The following is a 12553-nucleotide window of genomic DNA, read 5'->3' as shown; positions in this document are numbered from 1 at the left end:
TGTTAAAATAGTCTAACAGGTGCTCAAAGTTCATCGGCCATGTTTTTTGAGATACGCAAATGTCCTTGTAGACACTTGTGACACTTTGGACCAAGACCATGCACACTGATTTCCATGTTGATACGACAAATGATTGCGTAGTTATAGCCCCCTCTTATAGCACCACCAAGTGGCCAAGCTCCACAATTTTTTCCCTGTGACCTCAGATTGAGTTTTAGGCATTTTACTAAAAGTGTCCCTGCCCCTTTCGAACATTTGCCCCTTTCGAACATTTTGACATCCCTTTGCGACAGTAAGTCTAGAGTTCAAATTTTTTTTGTGATCATTTTTTTAATTCGCTCTCCAGAGGATCTTTCTTGACTGGTTTAGTTCCGATCGGGCGAAAAACCTTACGTCTAGTTGGTAAAAGTAGGTTTTCCAAAAAATGCAATTTTTGTACTTTTGATCGCTATAGCGCCCCCGTCAGGCCGATTGGGGCAAGCCTTGGTCACATGGTAGGCAGTGTGAGTACTACCATCCCTTAAAGTTTCAAGTCTCTACGACTTACGGTTTGCTCTGCACGATCAGTTTTACGTGGAGATCGCTGATCCGTGACCATTCTAACAGTTACAATAGGGTTTCAATGAGAATGTCCCAAAGATATGTACACTTATTCTAAAATGACATTGTGCATTGTGATTGTGTTTATGTGGTGTTTGTGCAGACTATGCGCTGGGGAAGGACTGTATCATGCACGGCTACATGCTAAAGCTTGGAAACCCCTTCCTGACACAGTGGCAGCGGCGGTATTTCTACCTATTCCCTAACCGCGTCGAGTGGAGAGGTGAAGGAGAGTCTCGGGTGAGTGTTTTTGTGTTTTCTTTACTTTTACCACCTGTATAAAGGGTTGAAATTCAATTTTTTTGAGAATGAACATGCCTGTGTGTCCCTATGCTGTAGGAACATTGGACTAAAACATTAAAAAAATGTAAATTCAAGGTGAGTCTGATGCATTTGATTAGCTGATTCCTCCTCTGCTTAAAGTTTCATTACCTATTGCAGAACAGGAAGTATTAAGAACTATTCTAAGAAAAAAAGGCGAGGAGGAATCACATTTCTTTAGAGATTAGCATACGCGTGCTCCACCCTGCTCCGAAATTCCCATAGTGACGCAGATTCACCTGCAGCCTAAACCGTTGAGATGCCCACCTCTCCCTTTAAACATCCTCTGCTGCTTTCCACCGCTAAAGCAAACCTCAATCTTTTCCCATCCGGAGGAAGCCGATTGCGTTTGCGCTCAGATCTGTGTAATGCAGAAGTAGGTCACTGCAGGTTCCCTGGGGCCAGAGAGTTTCTGCCCTGATCTGTAACTAAGATTAAGAAGTGCAGATATTGCCAGTTTCCTGCATTTTTAACTCCCGGAGTTCCTGAATCTTCAATCTGAGGGGTAAATGCACTTCCTGTGGAACATGCTGGAGAGGAGATGCATGAAAAAAAAAAAAAAAAACTCACAAGTCAGATTTGCAAGCTGTGATGCTTATACTTGACTACATTGCAGATCTGTGTTTTTATCAATTTTAGAGAGCCAGTCTGGCTTTAATTTTCATTCATTCGTTATTTATTTGATATTACAGTCCTGTATAGTGTTTTTGAACTTTTTACGGTCTTTCAGTTTGCTCCCATTCTGTCAGTTTCAAATAAAACTTGTTATTAATACTATTTTTTATTTAATATTAAATTCACTGAATAACCAAAAAATGCCATTATGACATGATTTAATTTTTTTAATGAATCAATAAATAATTCATTTTGTTGTATATAATTACAGTAATATAAAATTTAGTCATATAGCCCAACCTTTATATATGTAACATTATGTATACAACCTTAGTATGTATAATACTTATGTAATAATATAACACTAATAATCTGTACACCCTTAGATTTATGTTGTAATCCAGTGTTTTTAAAAAATAATGTTATATTCTGGCAGCTGGAAAAATGAACAAATGTTTGTTTATTTAATATTGTTTTTAACTTGTAAGATAATTTCAAATAAAAAAAAATGGACTGGATTTTTATATATATATAATTATTTACACTTCCATTCAAAAGTAAGATTTTTAATGTTTTTTTAAAGAATTCTCTCTAATGCTCATCAAGGTTGCATATACTTGGTGAAAAATACAGAAAAAACTGTAATATTATGAAATAATTTTACAGTTTAAAATAATGGTTTCTATTTATATACATTTAAAAATATAATTTATTCATGTGGTGCAAAGCTGAATTTTCATTAGCCATTACTCCAGTCTTCAGTGTCACATGATCCTTCAGAAATTCTAATATGCTGATTTATTCCTATTATTAATTAATGTTGGAAACAGGCTGCTTGGAACCTGTAATATTTTTTTTTAGGATTTTTTGATGAGTAAAAATCTTTTTTTATTCAAAATAGAAATCATTTCTTTGGCATCACTTTTTATCAATTTAACACATCCTTGGTGAATAAAAGTAATAATTTCTTTTAAAAAAAGAAAAAAAATCTAATTTACTGACCACCAAGTGCTTTACCACTTTCAACACTCTATGCTGTTTATCGTTTTTTTTTTTTTTTTTTTTAGGATTTTTTTGATGAGTAAAAAGAACAGTTTTTATTCAAAATGGAAATCTTTTCTAACAATACAAGTCTTTAACATCACTTTTTATCAATTTAACACATCATTGGTGAATAAAAGAATAATAATTTACTGACCACAAACTTTTAAATTATATTTTATATTTATGTTACTATAGATTTCTATTTTAAATAAATGCTGTTCTTTTTCTTTTTATTAAAGAATCCTTAAAAAGTATTACAGGTTCCAACAAAATATTAAGCAGCACTGTTTTTAACATTGATAATAAATCAACATATTAAAATGATTTCTGAAGGATCATGTGACACTGAAGACTGGAGTAATGATGCTGAAAATACAGCTTTGCATCACAAGATTAAATTACATTTTAAAATATATTCACATAGTAAACAGATGTTTTACATTTTAAATGTTTCACAATGTTACTTTATTTTTTATCAAATAAATGTAGCCTTGATGAGCGTAAGAAGCATCTTAAAAAAACAAAAAACATAAATCGTACTAATCCCAAACTTCTAAACGGCAGTGTATATATATTTTTCCATGAATTGTCAATAAAAACTACTTTTCTGACATGCTATTACTATAATATAAAACCTTTTGTTTGTTTGTTCATCATTATCATCTGTGCATTCCTAGCTTTGTTGTTATACAGCATTATTTGAAAATCGCTTTCTGTTCTGGCGAACATTGAATAAAAGGATCCTTAGATAAAAAAAGCACTGGATTTCTTAGTCTTCACACAGAAGCGTACTTTAAATCAAGGCCTTTAGAAACCTGACTGAATGTGGTACGTGTCATTTAGAGGAAAAATGTTTGTACAGATTTGAAGTGACTTCCATTATCCTTCAGCCTGATGGGTATCAGGTTTCCACGATCAGACGGTTACATGAGATGCTACGTCTGCAGCCTGTTGTACCACAGCTGACTCATTGAGTACAAGAACAGCTTGTCATCCGTGTCTTTGCTCCCTCGTAGCCCCAGACAGCCTCTAGGATTTCTGCCATAGTGTAAGTGACACGGATAGATGAGTATACCTCAGGCGTAGAGTAAAATCCCACCCGTCCTGAGCTAGCAGGTAGCATGGCGTGTTCCTCTCGAACACAGTAGGATAGTCTGCGAGAAGGCTCTTACAGGGACGCACTAATTAGTCTTTCCTCCCCCCAGCAAAACCTGCTGACCATGGAGCAGATCGTGACTGTGGAGGAGACGCAGATCAAGGACAAAAAGTGCATCCTGCTGAGGATCAAAGGAGGGAAACAGTTTGTCCTGCAGTGCGAGGTAGGGCACCTTCATGCTGTTCTCACCGTCTCGTCGTGGGTTTCTCTCTTCCCCTTTTGCTCTTGGATTATCTTGCTTCACTTTTATTGTTCCCTATGCCTCTTTTCCAAATTCGAGTGAGGTGTCTCATTATAAATGAATGCATAACTAACTGTAAAAATAAGCCAAGAAGTCTAATCTAACAAAGTCACACATTTTTAGTACTTAACGCTTTCCCCACCAGCATTTTTGCTAAAATTTGATTGCTTGTTGTATAAATATATGAGCATGCAATATAGCAAAATAAACAAAAGAATCCATTTTATTCTAGCTTCAAGCATTTTTTTTAATCAACACTTGAATGTAGGTTTCAAATCAAAGATGCTTCCATCAGCGCTCCCAAAGCTTCACAGTTCTTTACCACTGACATTTTTACTCCGTTTTCATCATGCTGTTTATTGTTGATAATAGCATTGTTTTTTTGATTTTTTGTTTTTTTGTTTTTATATGCATCTGCTTACATATGTGACCCTGGACCACAAAACCAGTCTTAAGTCGCTGGGGTATATTTGTAGCAATAGCCAAAAATACATAGTATGGGTCAAAATGATTGATTTTTCTTTTATGTCAAAAATCATTAGGAAATTAAGTTCATGTTCCATGAAGATTTTTTGTAAAATTCCTACTGTAAACCTATCAAAATGTAATTTTTGATTAGTAGTATGCATTGTTAAGAACTTAATTTGGACAACTTTAAAGGTGATTTTCTCAGTATTTTGATTTTTTGCACCCTTAGATTTCAGATTTTCAAATAGATGTATCTCGGCCAAATATTGTCCTATCCTAACAAACCATACATCAATAGAAAGCTTATTTATTGAGCTTTCATATGATGTATATATCTCAGTTTTGTCAAATTTAATTTTATGACTGGTTTTGTGGTCCAGGGTCACATATGAGATTGTTCACTTCTGCGTCTTCCTCTCCTGTGTTTTTGATCGGGAGATTCTGGACTCATTCAGGAGATGCATAATAGCGCCCTCATGCATATAACAGTGAAAAAGTCAAGTTATGTCATATAAGATTAAATATTATAATTGTAATAATACAAAAATTATAAATATTACAGTGTACACTACCAGTCAAATGTTTTTGAACCATAGAATTTATAATGGTTTTTTTAGAAGAATTCTCTTCTGTTTACCAAGCATGCATTTATTTGATTCAAAATACAGCAAAATTAGTAATATTGTGAAATATTTTTACTTTCTTTAAAATAACTACTTTCAATTTGAATATATTTTAAAATGTAATTTATTCCTGTGAATTCAAAGCTGAATTTTCAGCATCATTCTCCGGTATTCAGTGTCATTGATCCTTCAGAAATCATTCTAATATGCTGATTTGCTGTTTAAGAAACATTTTTATTATTATTATTTTATTATTATTATCAATATTTAAAACAGTTTCTTTGATGAATAGAACGATTCTAAGATCAGCATTTACCTGAAATAAAAAGCTTTTGTAACATTATACACTATACCGTTGAAAAGTTTGAAGTCAGTGTAATGTATGTATTTATTTTTTATTTTTTTATTGGGGTGGGAAAATAAATTATAGAAATTAATATTTTTATTTAGCAAGGGTGCTTTAAATTGATAAAGTGTTGATAAAGACATTCATAATGTTACAAATATTTCTATTTCAGATAAATGCTGTTCTACTGAACTTTCTATTTATCAAAAATTCTATAAAAATTCTACTCAGCTGTTTTCAACGTAATGATGTTTTTTGAGCAGCAAATCAGAATATTAGATTGATTTCTGAAGGATCATGTGAATCATGCTAAAAATTCAGCTTTGAAATCACAGGAACAAATTACATTTTACAATGTATTAAAATAGTAAGAAATATTTAAAAATTGTCCTGTTTTTCCTGTGTTTTGGATCAAAAAATGCAGGCTTGGTGAGCAGAAGAGACTTCTTAAAAAAAAAAAAAAAAAAAATGTTACTGTTGTATTTTATGGCCTTGCTTTTCTTTTTCTGCCTCAACTTTGTGACTGAAAACAAAGTGCTGCCTCGATGGCCTGCTTATATATGATAATATATAATAATATTAAATAATAATAATATACAATTAATAATAAAAATTAACTAGAGTGTGTTACTGTTATTTTACAGCCTTGTTTTTCTCATCAAAAAAAGAAAACTGGTTTAAATCACAAAAATAAGGCAGAACAGCTTAAGCCTTGTCCGTACGATGTATTTTATATATGATAATAATAAATTAAAATATTTAATTCACTGGATTATGCCTGAATTAAACAAGCTATAACATCCTTATTTAATAATAGTAATAATAATAATTAATATTATAAGTGATTATATAGCCATAATTACCATAATATATGCATATGGTCATATTGCCCAAACTTCCTTTGTGTTTGCTTTTGTTACATAAAAAAAAAAGGAACGCACAGCCATTATGTGCTTCTTATATATGATCATATCAAGTAAGTACATTTAATTTACTAGATAATCCAAAAAGGATGGATTTTGCAGAAACAAGAAGGGCCTCTGTGGGCTTTTGTATGTGCTGCTATGAACTACTGTTCTAGGAAACCTTTTTCCTTTTGAGTCTGGAGCAGCATCTGAAGTGCATGTCTGTGCATTTACAGACCTTAGTGAACATTGATCCGAAATTAAACCTCATATAGAACTGATTTGAAATACTTTTTATGGCCATCTTGTGCCATACAAATATCTCTAACATTAAATGCACAAGCCTCGAGCTTGATTGATTCCAATCCAGTTTGACATTTGCACGATAATGATACCCTAGGCGTGAAAGCATACCAAAATATTGTTGCGAAATACAATTGAAAAATAAAATTGTGACCCTGGACCACAAAACCAGTCATAAGAGTCAATTGTTTGAAATTGAGATTTATACTTCATGTGAAAGCTTAATAAATAAGCTTTCCATTGATGTATGGTTTGTAGAATAGGACAATATTTGGTTGAGATACATCTGTTTGAAAATCTGGAATCTGAATACTGGAAAACAATCAAACTGTTGAAAAAATCGCCTTTGAAGTTGTCCAAATGAAGTTCTTAGCAATGCGTATTACTAATCAAAAATTAAGTTTTGATTTATTTACAGAGGAAATTCATAAAATATCTTAATGGATCATGATCTTTGCTATCCTAATGATTTTTGGCATAAAAGAAAAATGGATACTTTTGACCCATACAGTGTATTGTTGGCTATTGCTACAAATACACCTGTGTAAGGCTGTGCAATTAATCGAAATTCGGTTTCGATTTCGATTTCTGCTTCAAACGATCATGAAAATGCAGTAATCGAAATGAAACTATTATTGCGGCCCACTCCGCCCCCTTTCCAGTGGTGCGCTTTCGCTCCTCCATAAAAGCCTAATTTCACATGCAAATCAGCAAAATCATGTAATGTGACTTTCATAAAACGGGACGTGCTTGATTTATTAATGTTTCTTTGTTGTATTTTTAATAGCACGTAGGAAAACTTTCGCTGTTCTGTCTATGCGCTCAGAGACGAAGCAGAACACGGGCTTGTAAAGTTATCTTTTAGCTCCATGTACGTGCTTAAATGCTCAAATACACGCAAAAATATTTCTAAATGAGGCGCTTGGTGTTTATTCATGTAAACGCTTGTCAGTTATGTCTTAAATGATCATAAACAGTTGAGAATGAAAATACGTGTGTAACAGTATATTGGATCCGTGTGGTTAAGTGCAACACGTAAGATTCCTTCTGCCGTCTCTGTGCTTAATATTAATAAAATGTAAAAATACAAAGAGAAAAATCACTTACTGCTCTTGAATGAAGGACGTTTGTAGTTTTAATAAGAAACAAAGCATGTTTAACTATTACAGTGAAGGCGCTGTTTTATTTTACATTCAAATAATTACATTCATTTTCTGTAGTATTGTTAGACTACTTTAGACTTGCATAAAAGTATTCAGTATTTTTTTTAAGCACTTTTTTAAATTTGTATCTTTTTTTCTCGCTGTATTGCTATCTTTAAATTAATCACTTTATAATGTTTTGGACCCTGTCATAATCATTTAAATAATCGTGATTACAATATTGACCAAAATAATCGTGATTATGATTTTTGCCAAAATCGAGCAGCCCTACACCTGTGGTACTTACGACTGGTTTTGTGGCCCAGGGTCACAATTAAAGGGTTACTCCACTCCAAAATGAAACCTGTAAAAGCTTTGTTAGTCTTCAGAACACAATTTAAGATATTTTGGATGAAAACCAGGAGCTTTGTGGCTGTCCCATTGACTGCCAAGTAAAAAACACTAGCCCCTTTCACACCGCAATCCCGGTTAATTGCCGAAAAATTACCAGTGTGACTTTGCCGGTAAATACAGAAATATGCTGTTCACATGGGCAAAGGTGTTCTGACTTTTTAACAGTAAGAGACCATTCACACAACAGCACCAAAATGCTGGTAAATTCTGTCATGTCTGCAGAATGCTGCTTCAGTTTTACTATCTGTGCAATTTGACAAAGTATAGTGTCCGGCATAAGGGAATGATCCACCAGAACGTGTTTTTTGCTCTTATAAACCCGAGACGCGCATAATATTATCCTGCACTGCAGAGCCACAGTGCTGATGAATAAGAAAGAAGGCTGAGTCTTGATCGCAACACTTGAAACAGCTGTGAGATGAGGCGCAATGGTCAAAGATATCCAAAAACCCATTTAAACAAGCAGTGTAGCTTGGTAAACAGCTCAGAGTAATCACGTCATCTCCATAAGAGCGCTATGATTGGCCAATTCTACTTGCTCATGCCGGTAATCTTCATTCCGCGTTCACACACAGCGTCATTCCGGCAATTTACTGGTAATGTTACAACTACCCTTACTGGTAAATTGCCGGAACAAATATACCGGTATTTCTATCCTATTCACACATGATTTTGTAACAGTAATTTACCAGTAAAGACTGTATGTGAGAAAGGGGCTACTGTCAAGGCCCAGAAAAGTATGAAAGACGTCGTCAAAATAGTCCATCTGCCATTAGTGGTTCAACCATAATTTTATGAAGCTACAATAAAGACTTTATTTAACAATTCATCTCCTGACGTGAAGGAGACAAATTCTTTGTTTTTTTTCCTTTGCGTACAAAAAGTATTCTTGTAGATTCGTAAAATTATGGTTGAACCACTGATGGCAGATGGACCATTTTAGATATTTATCACAATATCTTAAATTGTGTTTTGAAGACGAACAAAGCTTTTACAGGTTTGGAACGACATTGGGCAAGTGACTGACAAAATTGACATTTTGGGGTGGAGTTCAACATCCCAACATCCCTTCAACATCTAACTGGCTTTCAGAGTGTGGTGTGGCTAGGGCGGTTCGATTATGGCAAAAATCCTAATCACGATTATTTTGGTCTATATTGTAATCACGATTATTTAACACTATTATGACTGGTCCAAAAACTTTATATTAGTGAATTAAACATGCTTTGTTTCTTTATTAAAACTAAAAAAGTCCTTCATTCAAGAGCAGTGAGTGATTTTTCTCTTTGTATTTTTTACGTTTAATATTAAGCACAGAGACGGCTGAAGGAATATTATTTGTTGTCGCTTTAAGAGCCACACGGGTGCAATATACGTTTACACGCATATTTTTTTTATTCTCAACTGTTTATAATCATTTAAGACATAACTGACAAGGGTTTACATGAATAAATCACCAATAATCATTTTGAAATATTTTTGCGTGTATTTGACCGTTTTGGCACGCACCTTGAGCTAAAAGAAAACTTTACATGTCCGTGTTCTGCTTCATCCCTGAGCGCATGCACAGAACAGTGCACGTTCTCTTTCTCGCTTTTAAAAACACAACCTCAAGAAACATTAATAAATCAAGCACGTCCCGTTTTATAAAAGTCACGTTACATGATACTGATTTTCATGTGAAATTAGGCTTTTATGGAGGAGTGAAAGCGCACCACTGGAAAGGTGGCGGTGAGGCGCAATAATAGTTTAATCTCGATCACTGTATTTTAATGATCGTTTGAAGCTGAAGTCAAAATCGAAACTGAATTTCGATTAATTGAGGTGTGGCCTCATTCAAAAAAGAAAGACATTTTCTGTATTTGAAATTTTGCATTCAAAAGCGCTGACTAGTAGTAGCTCACTAGGTGTATTAAAGGAGAAGTCCGGTGTGATATTGACCTAAAGTGTAATGAATCATGATACCGAGTGTGAACGTACCTTGCATATCTCATCTCGTCTTGTCCACTGCAGTCCGAAATCTGGAGTCAGTTAGCTGATGCTCACAACAGGTTGTCAATGAGAGTCAATAGGGCATCGAGGTAGCCATGTAAATAAATCACTGTTTTATGCCATTTACGAGGCACAAAGTAGCTCCACACTTCATTGGTAGACTTCCAAGGGCCCGGACATTTAAAACGAGACATTGAGAACTCAGAAAAAGCACCGGTAGTTTATTTACGAGAAGATTTATACAGACAGTAACTGCAAGAAGTTTAGCGATCGCCGCCATCTTGAATTTAGTCACGATAAGTCGAGTGACGAGCAGGAAGGAAACTACAACCTGATAAGTTGAAAACCTGATAAGTTCCTTCCTGCTCGTCACTCGACTTATCGTGACTACATTCAAGATGGCGGCGATCGCTAAACTTCTTGCAGTTCTCAATGTCTCGTTTTAAATGTCAGGGCCCTTGGAAGTCTACCAATGCAGTGTGGAGCTACTTTGTGCCTCGTAAATGGCATAAAACAGTGATTTATTTACATGGCTACTTCGATGCCCTATTGACTCTCATTGACAACCTGTTGTGAGCATCGGCTAACTGACCCCAGATTTCGGACTGCAGTGGACAAGACGAGATGAGATATGCAAGGTACGTCACACTCGGTATCATGATTCAATGCACTTTAGGTCAATATCACACCGGAGTTCTCCTTTAAAAAAATCATAAAGCAGCTGAGAATGAATCACTAATGTTGTTTCTCTTTTCACAGAGCGACCCAGAGTTCGTACAGTGGAAGAAGGAGCTCACCGAAGCGTTCACCGAGGCCCAGAAGCTGCTGCGCCGTGCGCCCAAAGTCATCGGCAAGGGCCGAACCAATGTGGTGGAACTGTCCAAACCTCCGCTCACGCACCGCAACAGCAACGGCCTGTGAGCCGCCTACCCCCCTTCCCGCCACCCTCGTCCACCACTCCTCTCCATCCACCTCATCGACACACATGCACACGCTCTCACACTCTTTTGTCTCCCAGCAAAACGCTTGTCCAGCACCATTAGGCTTCCCAACCGGCACAGCAAGCCACCGTACGGCCCTTTCAGAAGGTGTTCCTCAACTGTTCCGTCAATCAAATGCACACACAGTACATACACGTACACACCTCTTTGCAACTTGACACGCCGGGGTGGGCATCGCTCCAGGATAATGTTAAAGAACCTTCACAATCAGTGCTGAATCTGGGACCTCGTGGTGCAGGCTGGGATACTGCGCCTTGTTTGTGAGCATGTCATTCCTTCTGTGATCCCCACGTTGTTCTTGCACACGCTGGCATGCTCGTATAGAGACCTGATGAGCTTCTTTACAAATGGCAGTGTGCTAACGCCAGACAGTATCAGTACCTCCACTAGAGGGAAACTAGAGCCATGCGGCCTGGGAGATCTGATCAGATGGAAACACCCGAATATCCCTCCCGTCGTCTTTGTGGGAACGCCATGGCCGCTGACTGTGCCGTTCTTGAAGCGTATGCTTTGCACCACTTTCTGTCAACATCGTGGGACCATGGCATGCCGTTTTGTCCTAAAGGGACTCGGATTTGTAGACTATTGTGGCACCTGATTCTTGTCCCGTACTTGTAAAGTACAAAAGTCTTCGACACTTCCTTAATACTCGCTATTAAACGAACTGCACTGGCGAGTGCTGCGCATTCAAGTTGCGCTCTCAGAGGACTACGTACAGTGTAAAAACTAGGGAGCGTTTTCTGTCTTTTTTTTTTTTTTTTTTTTTTTTGGTGCTCAGCCCTTGTAAACACAATTCATTTGGGTTGCTCACGTGCATTAAATGCGTGTACTTGTGCGTGTACACGATTGCAAAAACTAGGTGTTGTCGCTTTAAAAGGAAATGCCCCCAGGAAGAATTGTTTTCTTTCACCTTGAATGTATTTTTGTTTCTCTTTTTCGTTCGTTTGTTTTTTCGTGGATGGAGTGATTTACGCTGCTCGACACAATGGGACAGAACGTGGCGGGACGTTTACTAAGACACAAACCCAACCCCTTTCCCCAGAACCCTCAGAAGTGCAAAAAGTGCCAATGAAATAAACGTTCGACTTGAGACACCTGAGGATTCCTTGAGTCCAGGCCACCTGTGAACAGTGTTGGAAACCGAACGCACAGAATTACAAAAACTGAACATATGGACGCCAATGATGATGCGTGATGTCTCGGTTCGAGGGACCACTTGGAGAAAAAGAAAAAAAACAGCAGCAGCAGCATCCCTGGAGTCTTTTATCCGACTGTATATATGAATCCTTTCTCTGTGCATCTACAGTATAATCTTCTTGACAATGTTTGCATATATGGCGAATCTCTGTCTCTGCCTGTCTGTGTTTGTCCCTATGTCTCAG

General features: G+C 36.4%; 1 protein-coding gene across 2 annotated transcripts in view; it reads left to right on the top strand.

Moving 5' to 3' along the window:
* The window catches only part of grk3 (G protein-coupled receptor kinase 3), an 81591-nt gene extending 69038 nt beyond the window's left edge, over positions 1–12553 (top strand). Inside the window, exons 19-22 of one of the 2 annotated variants that reach the window (XM_073829127.1) lie at positions 704–840; positions 940–978; positions 3786–3899; positions 10930–12553. In XM_073829127.1, coding sequence (XP_073685228.1) covers positions 704–840; positions 940–978; positions 3786–3899; positions 10930–11091 — 452 coding nt within the window. In that variant the 3' untranslated portion in view covers positions 11092–12553. The remainder of the gene's footprint in view (positions 1–703; positions 841–939; positions 979–3785; positions 3900–10929) is intronic. The other variant, XM_073829128.1, reaches the window with a different exon arrangement.

The sequence above is a fragment of the Garra rufa genome, chromosome 23 (genome assembly GCF_049309525.1).
Source record: "Garra rufa chromosome 23, GarRuf1.0, whole genome shotgun sequence".
Taxonomy (NCBI): domain Eukaryota; kingdom Metazoa; phylum Chordata; class Actinopteri; order Cypriniformes; family Cyprinidae; genus Garra; species Garra rufa.
This window is presented reverse-complemented; position numbering and strand designations above follow the sequence as displayed.